This window comes from Falco punctatus, assembly GCF_963210335.1.
Source record: "Falco punctatus genome assembly, chromosome: 13".
Taxonomy (NCBI): domain Eukaryota; kingdom Metazoa; phylum Chordata; class Aves; order Falconiformes; family Falconidae; genus Falco; species Falco punctatus.
This window is the reverse complement of record NC_137593.1, coordinates 24282989-24307172: the sequence shown is the minus strand read 5'-3', so window position 1 is coordinate 24307172 and position 24184 is coordinate 24282989. Positions and strand designations below refer to the sequence as shown.

The window sequence follows — 24184 nt, the reverse complement described above, 5'->3', positions numbered from 1 at the left end:
CACGGCCTGCTCCTGCACGTGAGAGCGGCTGCTCCCAACGGAGAGATTCACAAGGGAAAGCCCTTGCTCCCAGGTGTTCCTTTACGACCCCATCCCAAACCTCAGAAATCAACGAGAGATGTGTGATGCACGAAGGAAAGGAAAAGAGTTGAGAACCTGAATGCTCGCTAGGGAAGAATTTGTATTTTGACTATTTACCTTCTAAACTTGTTAGCATTTACTCAGTTTCAAACAGCTGTGACCGCTATGGAAAAGGCATCATTGCAAAGATTGAACAGTAAGGCTCTTTCAGGGAAACACAGCAAACAGAAAAGTAATCTCCCCCAAAATCAATGCACGAATCTGCAAAAAAGGAGAAAGAACCCTTAAGTAAAGACAAGCCTGTGCCAGCGTTCAAGCCTTCTTTGTAGCATGAGGGAACAAATAAAGAATAATTCCTTTTTTATAATAGCCTGCTGCTTTTTAAAAATTACATTATTATGCTAGTCTGTATGATACAGAAGTCTGTCTAAAAAGAACGCATACAGAAGTAAGGGATTGTGTTTGATGATACAAAATAAAAAGTTATGACAGATTACATCGCAGTCATCAATATCAGCACAACATAAAGGATTTGAAATCAATGATTTGATTTTTAACAAGATGCAGAGAGTTTGTACACGGTTAGTCAGAAGTATTGTACTTTACATAAATGCTTTATAAATGGTGACACAGTAATTACAGTACTGGGAAATGGCTACTATCTATCCGCTCTGCATTTTACAGACTAAATAGAAATTTCATGCATATTGAATACACTTGTGTTAGCTCAATTCATTTTTTCAATATTATTTTATAAGGTAAGAACAATATAAATTCTAAATTGCTATTCAAATGTTACATCTATTGTATCATGAGTTACATTTTTAATAGAATGCAACTTTACTTGAAGTGTACATAATGTTTGCATAATCTGTGGAAGAAAATTGTCACTCTAGGAATTTATAATTTGCTTATTTCTTATAAAACCTTCTTTTGATGTATTCTGCAAATTGATGGGGTTTCCCTGTATTTATACTAATGTAAAGATATTTTCTCTGGTTGCGTATTCACTCCTTTGAGTAGACTTTATAGTTTGCAATATATTTTCATACAGTTTGCAAAAATAAGTTTATGATTTATATGCAGTTTAAAAATTCATTTCAAATCTTCTTTGATACAACACACTTCCAATTTTGGTTGTGACACAGATTATGCAAATTTGCTTGACAAAGAGTATGCAAACTGATTTTAAAGTAGGAAGTTCAGCTGCCAGTACCTAGGCTTCTGCATTAAATCAAAAGGACTGTGTTTTTTTAGTCTCATGGATGGACATTGATTTCTTGGGCTTTTCTGGATTAATGGGGAGACTCCCACTGGGCATTTCCTGGCGATGCATTTGGATGTGATACCGAGCCACTGTTGTCCCCATTAGTGTCATGCATCTTTTTCATTTACTGACAAGCTGTCAAGGATCCGTTGAGATGTCACAGGACCTTGGAATATGATTAAAGTGGTGTTTTTTTTTTTTTTTTTTATTAAGCTCTTTCCAGTTCATGATATCTATGTGGAGTTTGTGTCAACTGAGTCAAAGCCTTAAAACAGTCTGGAGACAGTCAGTACTTTCCTACCCTGGGCAGGACTGCACATCCAGCAGATTCGCTGGTAACAGGAGATATTCATGCTCAGATGCTGTTTCAGAAGAATCTCACATGCTGCTAATAGTGCAGGAATCCCCTCTAAGCACTAAAGGACCTGAGCAGGAAACACTGTTCTATGAAAACTCCACATACCTAAGCCCACGGGATCCGGAGGCCACAGGGAACTACATAGCCCTGTAAGTGTTCTGGGGGAGTGTGTGCATATATGTGTGTGCTTGAGGGACCGGGAGGGAGAGAGCTCTTCCACGTACAACTACTGAATCTGTAGATGCGATGACTGGACATCAATAGGCGAGATCCTTGAAAAGCTGCCTGGTTTGCTTACAGGGCAATGCTACACACATCCTTGTCTGATGGGAAAAATATATAAATATGCGATAGTGCCAATCGAAGAATTGCTCTGCAACTGCAAGAGAAGCCTCCAAATATGAACTGAGTGTGATTCTAAGGCTCACGACTAGTAGCTTCTGTCAATGTTCAGGGTTTTTCCTCTGCTTTGGAAAAGCAAAACCCAAGCAGCACCTCACCTGGATTCATGCTTCGGTCCCTAACTTGCAGGGCTGCAGTGACAGCCACAAGGACACTGGTGATCCTGCATGGACGATGCTCGGGGAGAAGCCATGGCAGGCAGTAGCACCGCTGCCTCTAAACCAAACAGATTCCGCTAGGACAACCAAATGGAAATGTATTAAACTTCCAATAAACATGAGTAGTCTCTTTCAAAAATAATAATTTTTTAAAATGTGTGAACATAATGTGAATATTTCAATTCTCGGGACTACTCTGCGAGTACTTTTTACGATGAGTGATAAAACGTTCCAGCTTGGCTACAACTGGACTAAACTGTTGTAATGGGATTCTGTACTTTAATTTGAAATGGGACTACATCCCAGTTTTGACAGCATGCTTTATTATCAATAGCCGATTTTGAAATGCTGCCATGACCTCTGTAAACTGCATAAATCAGGATATGAGAAAAAGGCAGTGTCACTGTTCTTTAACCTGAAACAATGTCATTTTCTGTGTTTTGGCACTGACCAGGCTCATCATTGCAGTTCATCCTGAGCCATAATTTTGCAGACAGCCTCTTGGGCATAAGCATCACTACTGCTGGGTACCATCCTGTGCAGCATGGACGGAAGAATTTAACCCTTCATTTGCTGGCTCAAACTGTTATCTCATTAAGTCAAAGGCAAAATTCCCAGTGATGATTATTGGGTCAGAATGAGGCCAGACTCACCCATCCTGTTTTTTCTGGCTTTTATTCATTTTCCTGCATTCTATAATACAATGCCTTTACATCAAGAAGAGCTTTCTGGCTGAAAATTATCAGGCTTACTAGACGGCTTTAAAAACCTATCCATTTTTTTGCAGGTGGCAAAATATTCTAGCTTGGATATATATTTTCCCTTTTGTATTAAAAACCTACAAAAAGACCCCCTCAAATTCATGTTCTTCCAATTGCATATGTTACTGAATGTTTCTGTTTTGGGAAATGATACCTTTTCAATACAAAACTAAGTCTGTGCCTTTTATAGGATGAAAACGGCATTTCCCCCATCAGCTCTAATGTTTCCATTGTGTAAGAGATTTATCCTGATACAGTTTTGCCCTGGGCACTCTGCCTCCCCCAGCACGTTCAGGTTAGTGCAAATGTTCTTTGTGCTGGCTTTAGTTCTAACAGCATACTGCACGTGCTGCAGCAGTATACATATTTAAGCAAGCTGTTGCTTTACAAGCACATGTTCAAAAGATTTTATCTAATCAAATTTTAAATAGGAAATTACTTGTCTGACTTCACATCAAAAAGCTATTCCTTTCCCTACTGCTCCAGATTGGATTATTAGGACTTCACTACTAAATGGTCAGCAGTGTGTCTGAGTCACCAGTCTTAATTTTGGACTATAAATATCAGATGATGAATTATTACTTGGCAGTTTCAATACTGAAATGGAAAATTCTCTTTAATCTCTTTAATTTGAGATGAACAGCAAACAGTTTTGGAAGCTGAGAATTTCTGAGGTTCTGTCCAAATAATGGCTAAGCTTTGGCCATGCACAATGGGGAATTTCACTCCCTTCATCGGTTGTTTTCAATGTACCGACTTTCTGGCGATTCAAAGGGTTTTCCACGGCCCATACTGATCTAGTCCTGCTTATCTCTGTGAATTAACTGCTGTGGACAACAATTTGCTGGTCAATGGCTTAATGCTGTGACTTTGAGAACGTTTAACGATTTTTACAATTAAATTGAATAAAGTTTGAAAGAGTAGTTATTCCCCTCATATGATACCTGAATCGTGCCTGTTATACATTCATGCTTCATCTGGACTTCAGATAAGAATTATGATCTGCACAGTGCCAGAAATCATACGATCTGCTTATTCAAAAGTAGATATTTGCTTACTAGAATATACAGTTATTGCTTTCACCTCTTCCAAAATGCCAGTTATGTTTCTTCTAAACACCACCAGACAACTGGGTCTCCCCCCTCCCTGGGGAATGTTGCCACCCAGGTAGGTCATTTGTGCAAGGTAGGTTTGCTTGTGCAAACCTTATCTAGATCAAGAACGAGCATTCTGTCAGAAAGCATTAAAATAGGAAACGGACTTAAATCTCGCTGAAATGAAGACTAATTTGCAAATGTGACAGAAGTGTTTATTTAGAAGATGAACAAATTCAAATATGACACAAGATACCTCAAAAGATTTAAAAAAAATAAATCTCTTAGTTTCAAAATATCATCTTGTCATATTCAAAGTTTGGTTGGTTCCTTATGGCATTTAATTTCAGACGTAATTCAAATATGGCTTGACAAACTATTAGACATTGACAGCAGAACAAGCACAATGGGAGGGGCTGAGAGGCTGATTAAGGACGACAGCCTAAAGAATGTTAGAAAATCTGTCTCAATCCCAAAAGACAGGAAGACAAGGATGGGAAACATTTCCTGATTGTGATATTCAGGAACCTGAACTAGGAATAGAGATGTAATTTGGAAAAAAAAAAAAAAAAAAAAAAAGCTTCTGATACGTGAGGGGTAATTAATTGAGGCAAACAGAAGAAACCAGACTGAAACCAGTGTTAGAAGTAGTGCTGTAGGATTCTGTATCCAGCCGACTTTTCCACCACTGACAACTATGACAAAGACCCTCAGCAATCCATAATTTAGAGACTTCACCCTGTTTGCACAGATCCAGGCTCCACACTCCAGGACGTCATACAGAAACAGATGGGTTTCTAACATCTCTGTTCTGCAAGTTGTATCCAGTCCCTGGGTTTGGGGCTGGCACATGTCTATAGTCTCCTTGAACCTCTCAACACCCTAAAATGCCCCTGAAAGATGTCAACTGTCCTGTTCATCCTGGAAAGTGTTAAATTGCAGGAAAATATTACTTAATTGTTTTCAGGATCGAAGGACGGAAACAAACACTCTTAAAATCCAGTAGACAGGAGGCACCGTGGAATGAACCTGATGCAAAATCACCTGCTGAGGAATAACGTGCCTCATCTTTGAACTCTTCAAGAACGGCATTTAACTGTGCAAAAGCATCAGCTGCTTTATTTTGAGTACCTTGATCTCAAGGCAGCCAGATCTAGCCCTATAAATTCACGATCCTGTTGATATGTCATACTTCAGCCTGTAATTCTGTTCTTGTAGTAAATTGCGTATGGAGTACAGAGCATTTGTACCGTGCTCTCTGTTACTGTAAAACTAAACTGCGCTTTCTTTCAGGGTATTGTTTTGATCCTAAATTTCTCAGCTGAGACATTCTGATGGCCTATCTGTTGGCTTCAGGCACAACAGCATTCTTCTAAAGAGTACTATTATACCTTAAGATGGACAATCAAGGAATAGAAAACCTCAAAATGCATAACTGGTGTAACCAAGGCATTTTCTCCCTACAAGCAAAGACCAAAACACCTCCAAGAAACAGTGCTTGAAGAGAGGGAGGGAGGGAGGGAAAAAACCCCAAAGCAATTCTTTTCCTTTAAAGAACAGCAGCCGCTTAGGCTTTCCTCATGAATCATAAAACAAGGGAAGGTGGCAGCAGGGAGAAACAGAAAGTGTATTTTCATGTTAGTGACTTTCGGTTCTATTTCCATTGCCAAACAGCTGTGCTATCTGCCTTTCACCTCTTGTATGCAATGAGAGATGACAGAGGGTTTCTTAAAGCCTTTAAGGTTGCAGTAATTCATAACCTTACCTTAATTAACCTGGGATAATGTACCTGTGGGATAAACAAGGTCCTAGGTTTGGTTTTACTATCCTCCTTCCTTAGAGAAATGTGTGGGGCTTTTCCCACCAGATATCTCCCCAGGCAGACACGTTGCTTCTCACAGCTAAAGCTCTGGATATTACTAAAATCCTAAAACAAAGTACCAGGGCAAATGCTTCAAACCTGTGTGGGGTTTAAGTGGCACAGCAATTCACTGTATTTAATTCCTCCCTCTCCTCCTGCTTTCTCTGGTGCACAGGCAAGGGCTGGAGAGGAGGAGGAAAGACACGACACGCCGAGCGGGCACTAACATCACTGTCACTTAGCTGTGACCGGGGAAGTGTTCCCTTGTGTGGCATGAAGACTAACTTGCAGGTGAACGTTTTCCTTAGACTTTCAGGATTGTTTCGATAACTTACGGCGTAATGGCATTAGCATTTTAAACCGAGCTTCCTTTAAGTTATACGAGTTATCTATTTCGAAGTAATTTGAAGAACCTTTCATTGTTAACTCCTCTTAATTAATTTTGGCTTTATGGCGTTTGGGGGGCAAATTGCCTTAGCCTTCACATTTATCCTATCACCACTTGGCATGACCGAGATATTACAGCTCTTAAGTGAATTTCTTGTCAGAAGGATCTAAATCACACAGCTCATGAGAGTTACTCAAGGAGGATCAGTTTTACTCTCCATTTAGCTTGGCCTCTAAACTCTGGGTGCCAGCCTGATGCTTGCAAATGACTTTCACTGAAGTAAGTGTTACGAGTGGGGGGGTCAAAGTATCTACCTGCAGACTGCTTTTGGCTTGAAGAAAACTGTATGTTCCGCTTCATGTGTTTAGTATGGCAATTTTTCATGGAAACTGGTCTTTCGCATAGTTTTAGCCATCACATACAAAGTTGCCTCTTTTTATTCATGCTCTTTCTGGTCTGAATATGTTGTTCTGCTTTGGGACCATTCAGCTTTGTGATATTTTTGGTGAAAAGAAGTCCATTTTAGTAAAACAGATGAGAAATGCTGGTGAGCGGGAATTCATTGGAAAACGAGACCAGTGAGTTTTCAGTTTAGGGCTGTTTTCAAAACACATCTCAGAAATACATGTACACATCGAGTTGCTCCTGTGGAAAGCAACTAGATAAAATACTGCTGACCAAGCTAGTAAAAATAGTTCTGCTGTAATAAGCGCATTCAAAGGACACAGATTACAGGTAATGTTTTTAATAGAAAGTTGGTAAAAACACACATTACCCTTCAGTGATCTACAATGTGCCTTCTGATGACTGCTTGCACAGAATTACTGCAAACAGTTAAGCCTCAAATGTCTTTATCTTGATCTCTCCAATGTTTAATTTCCCCTTATGGAACAGCGCATTGGAAGGCTTCATAGCCTAAGCAACTAAAGTAATTTTACCTTTTAATTTTGTCTAAATGGTGCTAAAATGATCAAAAATTTGCTATAATTTACTTTTCTCTGGTGAAATGATAAAATTACATTTTCCCAATTACCTTTTTACCTCTTTGAAGGTACCCATGATAGTACCAAAGCTTCTGAGAGAGCCACAGCACTGGCACTCGGTCTGTTATTCGTGTAGCCAGCGTTCTGCTTAGCATTAGGAGAAAGTCCTACAGGAGACGTGTTCACCTTGTCATGCAAAAAGTCATTTATACAACTTGGCAAACTCCCATCTTACATGGATGCAAGCAGGAGGGCTGATGGTACTGGGAACTCTCTCACCTCAGGTCTAAGAGTGAAAAATGGAAGAAACTGAAATCCTTTCCTTTACATCTCAAAGTGTCATGTGAATGCTGAGGTTGAGGAAGGATTAGGAATGATTATACTCTTCTTCTCATATGCATTTCAGTTTCAATTATACTGTGCAACGAAGGACAGGAAAATGACACACAATACCTTTTCCCTGTGTCAGTAGATTATAAAATAGATTTAATCAGGGATAGAAAGGTGGGGAAATTTTTCCTCCCCCCAGCCCCTGTGCCCTCTCTTCCTATCCCCTTCTCAGAAGCCCCCTCACAGCTGCTTTTGGATCCCATCTGCACAGAACAGCTGTAGGAGATGTCACTGTCACCCAGAGGAACACCTGGCAAAGCGTACCGATAAGACCACAGTGTGGCAACACCACGCGTCCAACGGAACTCATCTCAGCACCACAGCCTACCAGGTTCAGTGAGCATTAATCAAAATCTGTACTTTTCAGCCTGTTTGTTTAGGTTTCTCTGGCTTTTCTTTGCTCCCGTGTCTCTTCCCAAACTATCTCTACAAGAGAAGCCAAAGCCAGAAATTTGCAGCTGTGGAACTACCTCCTGCTTCCCCCCAGAGGTGCTGAAGGCCCTCTGGCAGGGTTTGCTTGTGCTCATCTCTACCTAGAACCACCAAATGACAAACATAAAGCTTTGAAACCACTGAGTTTTCTCAAAAATCAACTTATATAAGGGCTTACATTGTTACTTTGCCATTTCGTGGATAAAATCAGGAGTTTACGCTAGGCCATAAGGGAATTTATAGGCTCTCTAAAAACAGAGCTGGAGACAAAATGTCTTGTGCCACAAAGAATGTAGGAAAATGGCTACGTGAGGCAGTGGGATGGGGACGAGGCATGATGGAGAGGTTTCTCTAGGCAGGAAGATGGAAGACACTGAAAATGCAGTATTTCTGTGAGCTAGGATCATCTGTGAGGGAAATGAAGACGTGTGGCGATGAGAAGTTGATGAGCATGGCTGACTGCCAGCAGATACTATAATCTCAGAATATTGATGTTTTGTGCTAATAATTACAAAATCAGCAGCTGTACAATTATATATTTGGATAAATACAAGTGCAAGTGCATCCTGTAACATAGTGAATGGAAATGAAGTATGATTAAAATGACAGCTCATACAGTAATATTGATGCCTAGAAAAGACAGACAAGCTGCGAGAATGATAACATAATAAAGGATAAAAGAATCTTGATATTCAAAATGAAAAAAACTGATAATGAAAACATTCATGAGCAGTGAGAAAAATACATTAACTTTCCATAGCTGTTGAAGAGCAGATACAGATCAGGCAGAAGACATTAAAAAAGAAGAAAATTTACTGGTCTGCACTTACAAAGGCATGCTGGGGCAAAACCATATCCTTCTCACATGCCCTGAAGAAGAAATCTACAACCAGGATAATCTCTTCTGATATTCTGTCTACAGCAGAAAGATACACTGAAGCTTTGGAGTGTCTAAACAGCCAGGAAGAAAGTCAAGGGTTGGAATCGTGTCATCTCAATGTGCTAACAAAGTAAATTTGTTATAGGTTCCCACTCAGGCACTGAAATGTGACAATAAGCAGGATATTTGACTGAGAGAGATGTCTGAAATCAGAAAGTTCTTATTAAAGGGAGGCAGTTTCATGAAAGCATTAGGAAGGAGTACAGAAGAAAACCATTATTTGGATTAGATAAGCATTTGGCAAAAATCACAGCAATAAAGCACATTTGACACATAGTCATGTTCAAAGTCTGGCTGGGATGTCATAGGATGTGTTTGTTTATTGAATGCCTGCACTGACAGATAGGATTTTAAAGTGGTGTTTAAAATCTGCTGTGCCTAAGGGTCCACACTGGTCAGGTGCTTCTTGCTATTCTGTGGAAACCCACTGCTTTTGGGATGGGGACAAAGCAGAAGCCCATCTCTGCGTGGAGCAGGCGGCCAGCCAGGGGAAAGGTAAGATCCATGTCTCTGTTTCCCAATGATCTAAATTTTCAAGGCACGTCAGAAGGCACAGGGTTAACAATGCCCCAGCCGAGGGCTGAGTATTTTGGCCCATATGTAGATCGTACCCATGGAGAGGTGAATCTGGTGCAAAGCCTGCAGCTCACACACAGCACACATTTTGGCTTTGCCTGTTACGTGCAGCGGGGGAAGGCCCAAGGGTAGGCTAAACCATATGTTTCCCTTAACCGGTGCTGTTTGTCAGCTTTGCCAGCAAGAGGACAGCTGTAGTCCGGCACGAGCCACCTTCCCAGCGAGTTTGCACAATAGTGTATCAGGCTCCTCTAGAAGAAGCTTGGCTTAATTTCTGTCTTACAATGGTTGCGTGAAATGTACAGCTTCAGATGAAGTACGGTGATACCCGCTAGTGAGCAAGCCCTGGAATCCAGCTGTCCTTCCCGTCTGCAGACAGGCGTGCAGACGGACCTGAGACCTGAGGTGCAGCACAAGCTTTCTTCAGCGTAATGCTCCTCAACTTCCACAAAGCCTAGAGATCTACGTGAGTAACTCTGAGCTTGCACCAAACTCGGTCCCTCCCTGGAGGCAAAACTTTTCCTCTACACTTTGTTTAATGGCTAATCACCTGATTATTTCCCTGAATACAGATCTAATGTTGGCTGTCACTGCTTGGGTGAGGCCTCATCGCAACATACAGCTATGCACCTGGGAACGGGAAATCCCCTGCACTTAATTCCTTCTCACTTTTCACTGAGCAGACTGAAACATCTTTCCTTTCCTCTCAACAGCAGAGAGGCAAGACACAATGTGAATCTGTTGGTCTGCCTTTTCACAAACGGCAGGATGCTACTCCCTCTCCCAGTAAATCTTCCTGTGGCTCGATCCTGCAGGGCACTGAGCAATCACCATTCTTTGCATCACCACCACCACCCCCCACCTCCAGCAAGGGTGTAAGAATAAGCACTTACACCAGCAGACTCATTTTATGATCAAAGTTCATGCAAGACTCTGCTTACGCGAGCACGCAGCACTAAGCGATGCTCAGACCGAGATGCTGCTTTGCCCTTCTGCCTAGAAACCTGCAGGACTGAAGCAGTGAAAATCACAGAGCAACTTCCCCATCCATGCTCAAGATTTATATGGCTTGCTTTCCTCTTCTTAAATCCCTCCTAACAAAGCTTTGTTCGAAGATGATTAACAGATGTTGTCATTAAAAACTTGGTACTTGCCAACAAGTAACACATGGGTCTGCTTGAGCAATAGTGCTGTTTCCACAGCTTTCCCCAAGAAGAGATACTTGTGGTAATTGGTAAGGCCTGTGAGAATATGACATTTTAAAGTATGTTCTACCATACATGATTTCCTAAGAGAACGCTGGTTTCCTGAGAATTTGCTTATCTTGTTTGTATGAAATCATTTGGATAAACACACATGATACAGAATAGATGATTAAGGCCATTATCATTACAGGAGTAAGTGCTGATCTTTTTAGAGAACAATGAATTTGGCGAGCAAAGACTTATTTGTAACAAAGGTAAACAACAAACCAGCACTAAATAATAGCCACATATCTTAACTGAGGATGTAAAACAAAACAATGAACTGATAGGCAGATATTGATTCTCAAAGGCTAGAATGTGACAAACAAAAGGACAGGATTTTACTATCCGTTGCACAGTGAGCTGAAATACACAGACAGTGATCCCCAAGCAAAAAAAAAAAAAAGGGGGGGGGAAGGATATGTACAACGGACCTGGCTGGAATATACAGGCAGAGGATCGCTGCTGTGCTTACCTGTGTGGTACACACTGAAATCTAAACCCAAGGAGCCAGGCCCTCTGTTAGCAACCTGGAAAAGGGAACTGGGGAGAAGGCAATGCACCCTGCCTGGGGGGGATCTGTGAACTGTTACGAACAGAAATGTTTTGAAGATGGTAACCTAGATATTGATGAAACTCCTGGCAATTTACTGTTCATGTAAAGGTGGGGGTTTTTTTTTTGTTTTTTTTTGTTTGTTTTTTTTTTTTTCTGGGAGGTAGAAAGGAATGAGGGTTCAGAAACTATTTAAAAGCAATCTGAGTCCTTTGCAATGCTCTCAACATATAAATCATAAATGTCATTTTCATATAGGTTTCAATGACAGATGTGGTAAATTTTTACTACATTTTAAATTCAGCAGTTTAGAGGTTGACATTGAAATCCTTTCCTCTCTTTTCCATGGACCTGTAGTTAAAAGCATGACTGCTCTGCCAAAAAGTCTCTGTTTTGAAAGGCTTTTATTCCTTTTTTTATTCCTTTTGTTCTACTATATGACTCCTACAACATGCGCTGATGAGGTTGGTGACATTTTATAGCTATCATTTGTGTCTCATCCATACCTGCTGTAGTCAAAGAGAATATTCCAACTGACTCTACTACACTTCAAATCAGGGTTTTATTTGGGATTTAGCTTTAGCTTCAACTCATATCTCAATTCACTGTGTACTTCAAGCAAGCAAGGAATAGTCAATGTTGTCATGTTCTGCTTCTACAAAACCACAGTTAGATATACTTGACAGGTCTTAAGTTTAGGAAATATAGCAAATTTACAAGCTGTACAATTAGAAACACCATCTTACAGACATGCAGCAAGAGGCAATTCAGCTAATCTGATGTTTGTTTATTTCTTTAACATTCTATTAAAGCAAAGAAGCTCTATAATGAGATTACTGCATTTTATCTCTTAATTGTAACCAGATATGCAAAACAGATTTACTGCTAGTGGCTTGCATTCAGTACAATATTTTAAAGCTAATTGTGAAACAGCATTACTATTGTCACATGATGAAATACTTATTCTTACTGTTATGAATCAATACCATTTTCTAAAATTAATTGTAATTACCTTTTTAATTGGATATAAACCCAACTAAATTCTGAAACAGCTAGTTATATAATTCTTTTAAATCCGGGATGATATCAGCACAAAATATTTTAATTAAATAGATTGCAAAAAAAGGCAAAAAAGAGACATTAAAGGAGTTTTCCATTATTAAAGCCAGCTGTAAGTCAAGTCTTGCAAGTACTCCATTTTTTAGTTTTGAACACCTGAAATCTGCCATTGTCCACATAAACACGCATACACATCCTCCCAAAAGAGTGTATTAATAGTTTAATTGTCCATTGAAGATTAGTTAGCACCTGGCTTTTGCTTGTATTATCCCACAAAGAGAGGAAAGCATACTGATCCCTAGCACCCAAAACATCTAGCAGTCTTTCCATTGCTTATGTTTATAATACAATGACAAAGTTAAGCAAATAGTTTTAAAACAATGGTGTATCAAAGTTCTTCTGGTTAAAAAACATTCGTGAGCAGACAGTGAAAATCTCTACTCAATCTGTTAGTTCCAATCACTTAATAATTTTTAAAAATACTGTCCCTGTGTGATAACACCTTGCCTATTCAGCTTGTCACCACCAATAAATTGCAGGTATTTAATAACCTGGTACTTCAAACCAAATCTATCAGTTTGCACACATTTCCAAGTACATGTTTAAGCTTGGTTTTCCTGAACAAATATTTGTGCTAGGAACGACTGAAATCTTGACTACAGACCAACCACAGCTTGTTCGCAAGCCTTACTTGAATATGAGATACCTTTTCCCACTCTCCACTTAGTGGTAAAGGGACAAGAGGCACTTGTTTATCTCAGTAGAACAAAGCAGCAGTTTAAAATTTACCTGAGTTCCAGACATCATCAGCATTATTTTTCAACGCTCTTATCCCTGTATTTCATATACTTGCACAGCCAAACACAATTACATTTACACACACTAGGGTAATTAAAGCAGTTACATTTTGATGAACTGAAATGAATCAGACCTTCCAGATAAGATAAACCAATAATATCAAGGATTTAGAAACATCTTACTTCTTATTGACTTACTATAATAAGGACTTAACTACGTATTATATTGCCAGTATTTTGGTGGAAGTTAAGTTAGATTCTGATGCTGATTCTACATTTGGTGACATATTATCCAAGTAGTTTCATGAATAAGTATTGCAGAATGCGTATCTGAGACTATCAAGAAATTTTATTTAACTAGCAGCTCACCACTGGAAAAAAACCCAGTACTTCACGTGTTTTTTCAAGAACACATCCTTCAGTCAACTCTGTCTGGATCACCTTCAGTACCATTATGCAACAAATAAATATTTATGTTAACACAGCACAGTCTATAAGGACATTTATTTTCTATTTATTTGAAGAGTCCACATTATCTAGGAAGGCTTTTGCAGTATTTCTGTGATCTAGATTTCATTGCAGATATTACTCACTCTAAATTTAAGTCTTTAATCTGCACGCAAAGTGTTAAATTATATTGGGTTAGTGTCTGTATCATTCTATTTTTACTGCAGCTCTTCACAGATTAAGATTCAAATCCTTTGAATTTAGTAGGATTTTGACAGTAATTCTAGCACTGCAAGTCTTAGCTCTGTCCACCTAATTGTGACATTTATGAATTTCTAAGCTCTGTAGGTGCCTATAAAAACTGTATTTACCTGCTGTGTGAATCCTGTCACCGGATCCTTGACAGCCATCCTCATCATCACAATCCCCGCTTGACTCCATCTCTTCACTTCTTCCACCCCCACTGCCAACATCCCGGGAAGCCCATCTTTCCAGTTTCAGTTTTGCCTTATCAGCATCCAACTAAAATGGAAGAAGCGAAAAACCAACAACAGTCAGAATTTTTACACATTCCTACCTCTGGTGACCAAGCTGGGTTTATAAAACAACAATCACTTTCACTTTCAAGAACAGCTTCTCAGGCTGGAGGTTGTTTCTGGCAATGACATCCCAATATTTTGGAATAACAGACTGTACCATCACATTTTCTCCAGCACAGATGACCAGGGACACTTGATATCAAACTTTTAATTGAAAACACCACATCTACCAATACCATCATAGGGAGCTCTGGTCCTGCAGCTTTTTCTCTTGCAAACCATGGTCTGGAGACCACCAGTTGATGATGGTACAACCTGCCAGATGTCTGACTACTTATTTTGGGTTATTTACAATTGAAGACCACAATATAGTTGACAACCTTTGAAGAGCTGCGGGTATTTGCTACTTTTTATTATGGGCTTTGTTATTTGGAAACTTTGGCCTCTGGATATATTTTTAAGATGGTGTCATTTAAGATGCCTTTACCCACTGCAAGTTGTTCATTAGATTTCACCTGAAATATATTTCTTGGACCAAGTATAGTATAAGATGGACTAAGTATAGTATAAGAAAGCCTTTTCTAAAATAAATCTAAATGCATCATACTAGATCACACTGAACATGCCAACCTATTTACTCCCCAAACTCATCTTTTTGATCTTTAGATAACTCTTTCTCCTTCTATCACCATGAACAGTTGCCTACTATCAGTGTTATAGGAATAAATAATTTGTCAGTTCATTGGTATTTCCAAAATCTGAAAAACAACATTTAATTTTCAGTGGATCTAAACCCAGCCTATCCCGGGAACAAGAGGACCACTAGCTGGGAAGAAATAGAGTAACGGGCTTAGACTAATACATTCTGCTAAGGGGCATTTGTCAAGGAAGGATGATTCTGGAGAAACCGAACCCGTCCCCTACACCTGAGAGAAGCACCTACTCGCGGAGCCACAAGGCACCTCTCCTGTTGGAGCTGTGCTGGTTTGGTAGAACATGTCACAACCAAGGTGCTCCACGCTCCTCGGTGGCCACCCTTCCCTCAACAGCTCGTATTGGCGGTTGCTTGTGCAAGGGGCAGTTCAGGGCGTTAGGGACAGTTCTGCAGAGAGAAGCCCCGACAGCCCAGCTTTCCCTACAGCCCAGTGACAGGGAAATAGCCTGACTCAGTGGGTTTTTTTGCAACCTGGCTAAGTTGCCCTGGTTACTGCCATGCTACCGTTTCCCTGTATCTCCCATTCCCATTTTGTGAGTGACGACCAATTCACTTTCTGAATCTTGTTGGAAAATTATATTGCAAGGTGCTGGTTTTGCTTTTACGTGAAGGAAAGAGCTGTTCCAGTATTTCTGACCACTTCTTTCACATAACTGAAACTCCATCTATAACACGTATGAATATTGTTTTCAAAGGCAGTGGCTTTTTTGTCTCCTTTTTGGAATTATGAAAACCTTTTTCGTGTTACCTCTGCTGTTATGGGATGACAAAGTACGATTAGGACCTGTTGTTCTAGTTATGTGAAAATATTTTAACCAAATAGGAAGACTTTGTAATGCTTCTCAAAGCCAGTTAGGTTCTGAATCTATCCAACACCCTTCATCACAAGTATCTCCCTCCCAAAGTACTGCAGATCCATTTCAGGCTTTATGATCTGCTTTACCCCAGAGGACTGTGATTATTCTTGGTACTGAGCAAAATGTATTTTGAAATGTAGCTACTTTGAAGATTCAAACACATTTCACACTAAAAAGGAGGTGGGCTGGGAGCTGTGGGAGGAACTGGAGCACAGGGCTAATACAACTGTATTAACTGGGTTGAAAGGATGATGACGGATGCAGCAGTTTCTCTGTAGTGGGAAGCTTTGTGTGATAGTCTCCTTCAGATACTGCGAGCTGCCATCCTCCACTCTGGGGCTGACAAATGCTTGGATCAGTGCAGCAGAGATCCTGTTCTACAGAACAGCAGATGCCAACCTCTATATGGCAGAACTCAGGAAATTTTTCACCCTTTCACTGAAAGGATCTGTTTGCTCATTCTGAAGACACAAATAACTTCACACTGCAGTGGGAAGATCAGTAAGTGGGAGGAGAGGGTACGGACTCTAGTGGGGAAGCACATTAAACACTCTCTAATTGTTACTGCATGACTGTTTTTTATAAACAAGTTGCTTAATGTGAGCCTCATTATTCACAGGCGTAAAGACTGATGCCATGACAATACAAGACAACATTTTGTTAAACAATTGGAAAAATTTGCCTACGAGGGAGAAAGACAACTCAGTTCTTTCACGGTGTTACTGTGTTTTGACCATATTAGAGAAGACTCATTCATTCTTAGTTATAATCCTGCAGAATGAAAAGAAATGGCTAAGTGGTGAACAGAACAGATGCAAAATTTAATAAAGGCTTTTAATGATTGCTTGCCAGTCAAAGCAGAAATGTTTATTACCTGTTCAGGTACTCTTTCTTTTCAAAAATTTGATTTCATTCAGCACGCGTGGCTCAATCCTGACCTTTGCTCAAAATAAGTAAATACTTGAACTGAACGTGCACCACCTTCTTGGACAAAGGCTGAGAAACAAGCTCAGCTTTTCAACACGGTGCACTGCAGCATTTGACAGACTCCTGGGCTTTTAGTGCCTTTGCTACAACAAGAGGTAAGCTGTAGCCCAGATCTGTGTCTCCTGCCCACGTTAAAGAAGGCGTACCCAGCTCCTTCTTGGCTTGCCAGTAGAGAGGGCCATCAAATTACACAGAACCCTTATATACAAGTTCAACATTACCACTGAAAAGTCAACTCAGGTGCGACCTACTAGTGCTTTTCACCTTGTATACCCTTTCCCAATCTGTTCCAATGAATTTTCCATCTGTGGCCACCATTCACCTACAATGACGGATCAGGGCCTGACTCTGTGCAGTTTACCTATGAACCCAATAGCGTAGGCACTTTAGTGAGGAGCCCCACCCCCACTGTGCAGCACTGTTGAGAAGGCAATGTCACCACTGCACAGTGACTTCTGACCTAGCAACCTTCTCTCTTCCAAATTTTGAAGGAACACTTGTCCTTTAGCAACGGCCACATGACTTTAGAGAGATCACTGTTTTCGTGTGACGGCAAAGCTTACGCCAGCATTTCTCCATCTCCTTTTTTCATACAATCATAGAAACCTTTCTCAAAGGCCTGAGACTGCACTGAAATAGCACAGACTGCATCAGGATGGACTAGGATGCTGGAGCTTTAGCAGAAGTTCATAGTGAAAGACAGTAACCTTCACTTTTTCTTAAGCTCTGCGAGGTCTAGAAGATGGGTGTGGACAGGGAATGCCTGTAATGCTTTGTGGCTAGGGGACTAAGAGGTCTCCAACAGAGGAGCTGGAGGTCATACGAAGGTTCAAGGTGTCTTCAGAGACAGCCATGATCTGTTAAGATTTTGAACAATTCTCCTAGCTGCTTCCACCAGTCACTAGAACTTTCTGCTTCCTCACAGACGGCTCTAGAGAGAATTAATAGTCCCTTGCATATATTTAACACTGGAAATCAGAGATTGGAGTCAGTCATGACATTTCTATTAAAACCCACTCTTAAACAAGCCTTATTTTGCTGACTTACACTCTGCCTGCTGATGCGCAACGCCATCCAGCCATCTCTGGCAGCTCTGCATAATAGTTCCAGCCCAGGAGCGCAATGTCTTGATGCCGAGAACTGATGCTTTGGTTAAAAATTGCAATGGATTTCAGGCTGGGCACTGGAGCTTGTACCTTTACCTCCACAAAGCAGAAGATATCTGCTGCCTAAGACTCCAGAAAATACTGGAATCTTAACAGCTTAACAATTAGGTTTTCAAGTACTTGTCACAACTGAAAGACTTTTTTTTTTTTTTTTACTCATGAAAAGGTTATATAAATAGATCAATAAGATTTGTACATCCCAACTGAAAACTGACTCCAAACAGGAATTTTCCCAACTGCAACAGGCTTTGGATCAGCTTTACAAACCTCTAAAGAGTTTTTGAGAAACTATACCATCTTCCTGTGGGAAAGCTTTAGTATCTCTATCTGATTCAGCTGAAAGGTAAAAATCACGTATTACTATTCAGGTCTGAGTCAGATACAGATGACTATCCTCAGGCATTTGATTTATTCCAGCAAAGTTCCCAACCTTGACTGACATTAAAAAAAAAAAGTTCTGCTGACGTATGGCTTTATGGAGAAGAAAGAAGTCATATGAGAATGGTTGCTCTCTTTCTCTCTTATTACTTGTTGATGTAGCACACACATTCCTGGTCACATAAAAGAGTCCTTCTGACTTCAGAGGCTTCCAGGAGTATGTGACACACAACCCCTGAGCTTTCTATGGTAAGCCTAACCCTAATTCTCCCTCTGACCACAGGTGGGTTAGAATAGACATTTATTCTCGTGGTTTTTCATGAAGATATGTTCCAGTTGGATACTTCCACACATTAATTAAATAATAAGTGTTCAGCTCTGTGAGAACTACTCTTTAAGAGTGCCAGTTTCCATGCATTTAATTGATTAGTCTATTTTCTGAGGTGTCGTATATGCATGTATATCAGAGGGGATGACTCCAAGCTGTAGGATAATAAACTCATTTCGTCAGAAAATAGGTTTTAAAATTATATTTTGCACCACAGTTTCAGACTTTTCAGATCAGCAAACGTAACAACGAAAATCTAAGAGAATGCACTTTTTTGAATAAAACCACTTAAAAGTTGTGTGCTTGGAATATTCAGAGACAAATCCCATACAATAATTGTTTCCTGTGGGATTTGTTAATTAGCTTTCTATATGACAGATTTCAGTGTGAATACTTTTCCTCTCTGAAAAGACAGCTTTGAGGTGAAATCTGACTTCTGTCCACTCATCATGTGAGCAGACATATCACTTGCTGGTGTTTTCACAGGGATCAAAAAATGGCTGATTATATACTGCATTAAGAAATTGTAAGCTAAGCATCTTTCCTCAAGGTATTTACAAGCAGCTGCCTTTCAAAAAGTGCTTTAGTGACATAAATATGATTTGCAAAGACAAAGCATTTTGCCAGCTTATGCACAAATAATGTACAAAGCCTAATCTTGAAAAGAGTCATAAATGACTCAATCCTTCCATTCATTTTGTTCAAAAATAAAAAATCCTTTCTAAACCATTATTAGGTCAGAAATGACTACAACTGAAAAAGACAATGCATCTTTGTTTTTAGACTATTATATACATTTTTTGTTTAGGGTCTGACATATTGTTTTAGGCATAAAGCTGCATTTTACTGGTGCCTTGTGACTGAGCAGATGTTCTGTCATTTCACAAAACAATAGAACATAACAAATTTTAGACATAACCGCCATATATATGCTTATTCCAAGTGGGTCCTCTCCTTTGAGATAACATTTATGGTTAATTTTCCTCCACATATGCTCTTAGCTCCTTTTTTAAAAGCATTTGGCAGTTGCTTTTGCTTCCTCTTTTCAAATTTATCTAGCATTCATATATTACAGCATAAACAAGCAAAATGAACTTATTTGTCTTCAGTTTTGTCAGACATTTTCTCTGGTTTGTTCTTCCTTTGTCTCAAAAAGGGCCCAGTGCATTATCCCCTTCTAGTTTCTTCAGAGAGTAGCACAACTCCAGGAGGTAGTACAACTCAATTCTTTAATCCTTTTTTTAGCTAACAAAACCAGACATCTAACCTTCTGCAGCAACCGACACCCCCAGGTTTCCTTCTGTTGTAGTTATTCAGATCCTTACAATAACCTTTCCTTGCCTTACAAGTCACCTTTACAATATTATTCTATTTAACTGAATTAATTATTCTATTTAACTGAATTAATTATTCTATTTAACTGAACAGCTATACATAATTTATACAACACAGTTAAGGCCTGACAATGGTTTCAGAATTTCATTCACATCTCTCCTGACTAGACTTTTTCCAGCCAGGGAACTGGACCAATACTGGTAGATTTGGTTTTTTATGTTCTTCTCTCTAGCCTAAGAACCTTGTGTCTGCTGACACTGATACTGGTGTTACGTGGCTATGCCAGTGCTCCTGCTATAGATACATCTGAAGTGAAGGGGGAAGGCTCTCTTCAAGCACATGGAAATGTGTGCCCCCAAAGTGGGGACTGACACCCTCCCTTTCTCCTCTGCCCCAGTGTATCTCCGCTCAAGCTATACACAGCATTTTGGAAGTTCTTTTTCCGTTTTTGATAATCTTTTTTTCCACAGTTTCTTTTGGTTTGTTCTACCATAAGTTTCTCAGGCTGTCTGGAAGCACTTTCATACCTGGAATGGCCCATGCCCAGAACAACGATGCCAGTTCTGTACCTACGCACACAGCTCTCCTTCTACCTTTGTGACACTGCAGCTCCCCATGGAGCCGTCTTTTGGATAGATTTGGCAAGTTTCTGGTTCTCTTGCAAAGTGATGCAGGACATGCACTTGAACGATAGACACAACTCTGAGTACTTGAACTCTCAGGCAAATGTTGAGGCAGCTGCCACCCCCTGCCCCAGCCCCACTGCTCCCAGTTCCACAAGCACAGAGGCAAAAGCGCCCAACTGGGGGGGCAGCCCCCACCCCACTTGGCTGTTCCCCACCTCCTCAGGGGGAAAGGGGGTGCCCGGCAGAGCAGGCTCACATGGCAGAACAGGCTCACACGCACCAGCAGCAGGAGGAACAGTGACATAAGTTTCCTTAGGATCACTACACGTTGCAGGGGAAATGACACCCCTGCTTCTAATGTGTTTTACATATCGGGCTTTGTCTTCTGCTTCATTCTGCAATTCTTTTGTGCAAAGTATTTTAATTATTTGACCAGCTCTCCTACTGTGTTTCTGAGTATCTTTGTTATGAACTGCGTGTCTTTTGGGAAGCTTAGGATTCACTTTCTGACTATCCATCTTTTTCAAGCCAAATAGCTGATGGAATTGGTGGTTTTATTTGTTTTCGTTTGCTTTTTTCCCATTAAATCATCAAATTACTCCTTTCTGAAACAGCATCTGTATTTGTACGATGGATTTAGCTCCTAATGGTTTCTATGGAAGTGTCTTGCAACCATTCCTTTATTTTCTATATATAACTTTTCCTCCTAATTTTACAGCCCTAACTTTTCCACGCACACTTTCCAATCCTCTGTTCCTGATGCTCCATAAGTCTGTCTTTACCTGTGATTACTTTTTGTTCTCCTGGTTTATGCAGATTGACTCGTTACCCTCTTCCTCCTATTTTTATTGCCAGGTGACAGACTAGATACTTAAGGATCCACACTTGCATTTATCTTTGAATGCTTTTCATTTCCTCTCTGTGTCCTTCCTCTCATCTGGCTGTTTCTCTCTGCTTTCCCGGATAGTCAACTGCAGATCCACACCCCAGAGCAGAGAAGCTAAAAGCAATTATTTCTTTCTCGGTTGATCACAAGGTAATAGAATTATTTCAGCAGGAATCTAAAATGGTTTTAAAAGATTCACCATGTTATACTGCAGGATTAATGCTTTTATTTTTTATGTTTATGGTTTCTGTTTTTCAACTGCTTATTAAAGGTGAGTGTATTTCTAGAAGAGTGCTAGCACCATAACCACTTTAATATTCACTGAATTCAATTAAAGCTACATATGTTCTCATATTTACTGATCACACTGAGAATAAGCCACAAGAATATGCATCCACAGAATCTTATCGCTATTAGCAAAACCTTCATTACCAGTTCGGGTAAACTGTCACCGAAAAAAGTATTAATTTTGAATGATGTTAAGTGAACACAAATAAAAAAAGACTTACTCTAGTTAATAATCTGTTTTAACCAAGCACAACAACTGTTTAAAGAGAATAAAAAAAAAACTGATCTGAATTCAGTAATGCAGTTGGGTCAAGGAGGCAAGGAGGCAAGCAGACACCTCTCCTTGATGTCTTGTCTTGGTGTTGGGCTGTAACTTTTTTGTATTATGTGATGCACCAAAGATCTTTCTCATCTGATATCCAGTGTGCCTAACTTAGACATATACCTTGGGTTAGTCCCTGCCACAGGCACGAATTTCACCTTTAGACTGTTAGCTTAGTGTAGTCTTTTCCAAAAATAAAATCTGTTTTTTAAATTGCAGTACATGGAGTCTGAAAATAGAGCATATGGCTAAAAAACCTGTTGTGTTATATTAAGACTTTCTGGATCTTGTTAAAGTAAAAAAAAAACCCTACAAAAACAGTAAACAACTGTAATAAAAACATAAGGTAAACATTGTAATTACTGGTGAAGAGTGTGCAGGAGTTGCTTACAAAAGATCTTTGACCCTTCAAAATAGTTAATTTTGGGGACTGGCTGTTTGATGCAACAGCTTTGGAGGCACAGGGTTGCTGAGAGTGCCACCAAGGTACTCAGAAGAAAGGTCACCAGTTCTTGGGATGTGGCCCCTTGCAAGAAGAATGTGGGCCTCAACATCTCTGGATACATGGGCATGTCACACAAGCACATATTAGATGGATGGATGGTGCTATCACCAGTGGGAGCTGTACTTATTTTTTGTACTAATCACAATAATGCACTAGACCAGAAGGCACGATTCCCTGCAGGGTAAGCGGCTAGGAGATGAACACACCGCATCTCTGCCACATGGAGATACAGAGGCACGATGCCAGACCTGGCAAGCATTGCCTCCTGTGCTCTCACCAATGAATCTGTGCTATATTGCTTACGACACTATTGCTCCATACTTCGAAAGGAGGAGTTTATAGCAGGATAACTGTTGCAGAGGGTTAATAAAATGACCAGAAAAAACAAAGTCTTCTCTGAAAGAGAATGGCTTGTTTTCCTAGCACAAAGACGACTGGAGAATATGATTATTGTCTATCAGCGTATTTAGCCTTCCCCTTAAATATGGAGAGATATCTGAGAATAAAACCAGCGTGGAAATAAAAAGGGGGAAAACACGCTTTTTAACTGTCAGAGTTATGAGTTTTGGGAGCAGCCTCCCAGGATGAAGATGGGCACAAAAATTCTCAAGCATTTGCAAGACCTGGCTGAATAAATTTGTGAGTAAAGCTGCCTCTGATGTCAATGAGCTATACGTGATATTCCAGGAGGTCTCTTCCGGACTTCCATCCTGGGTCTCTACACTCTGCTAGTTTCTAATATTAGAAAATTGATTTGTAAAATCAAAATCACAAACCAGAACCACTTCCATTAGCTATTAGGAGTGTTATTTCCTAGCTTGTCTGATTTCTGTATGGGAAATTTGTGTCCACATACTGAATTATGTCCATTCTTTCTTCCAGGCTAAGAATGACACCTCTTATTTGTGCCTGAAGTCAAAATGCAGCTCAAAAAAATGTATTCATTATTGCTAGGGCTTAACGTGGTTTACAGAAGTCCTGTTTAACTAGAAGCTCTGAATCATCAGGTTTTCGACTTCTAATAATAGCCAAGAACCTTCTGTCTGATCAGGCTTGGGAAGTGTGAAATGAGAAGCGCCTGCAATCAGGAGGCTGGTTGCACTCCATCAGCCCTTGAACGGCACCCTTCTGCTAAGCTGCATGTGTTCATGGGTGAAGTGAGCAAACAGTGGACAGTCTAAACTGTCTAAGGAACAGAGCCAACCCTTCTCCTTGCTTTGTACTCTGACAGCAATTACTTTTTTATTTGCTGAAGGAAATGTTCATGACGTGCTCCAGTGCATGTTAATTCTTTTTTGTGTTCTTGGGTAATTATGTGTTTCCAAGCTTTGTGTTGGTGAAGATCATTTTCATAGTATGAAAAGTTTGACATTTCATTGGAAGGACTTGTGAGCAATCATAGCTTCTCATTACTTGGCAATGCTAAACAGACTCGGCCTTTGGATTTGACACTTCATGTGA

At 40.1% G+C, this 24184-nt stretch overlaps 1 protein-coding gene across 4 annotated transcripts in view; it reads right to left on the bottom strand.

Annotated features, from left to right (window-relative positions):
• Positions 1-24184, bottom strand: part of LOC308072596 (glypican-5-like) — a 394857-nt gene that overhangs the window by 81972 nt on the left and 288701 nt on the right. For all 4 annotated transcript variants that reach the window (XM_080409680.1, XM_080409681.1, XM_080409682.1 and 1 more), the window contains one exon: positions 14163-14313. In XM_080409680.1, coding sequence (XP_080265806.1) covers positions 14163-14313 — 151 coding nt within the window. The remainder of the gene's footprint in view (positions 1-14162; positions 14314-24184) is intronic.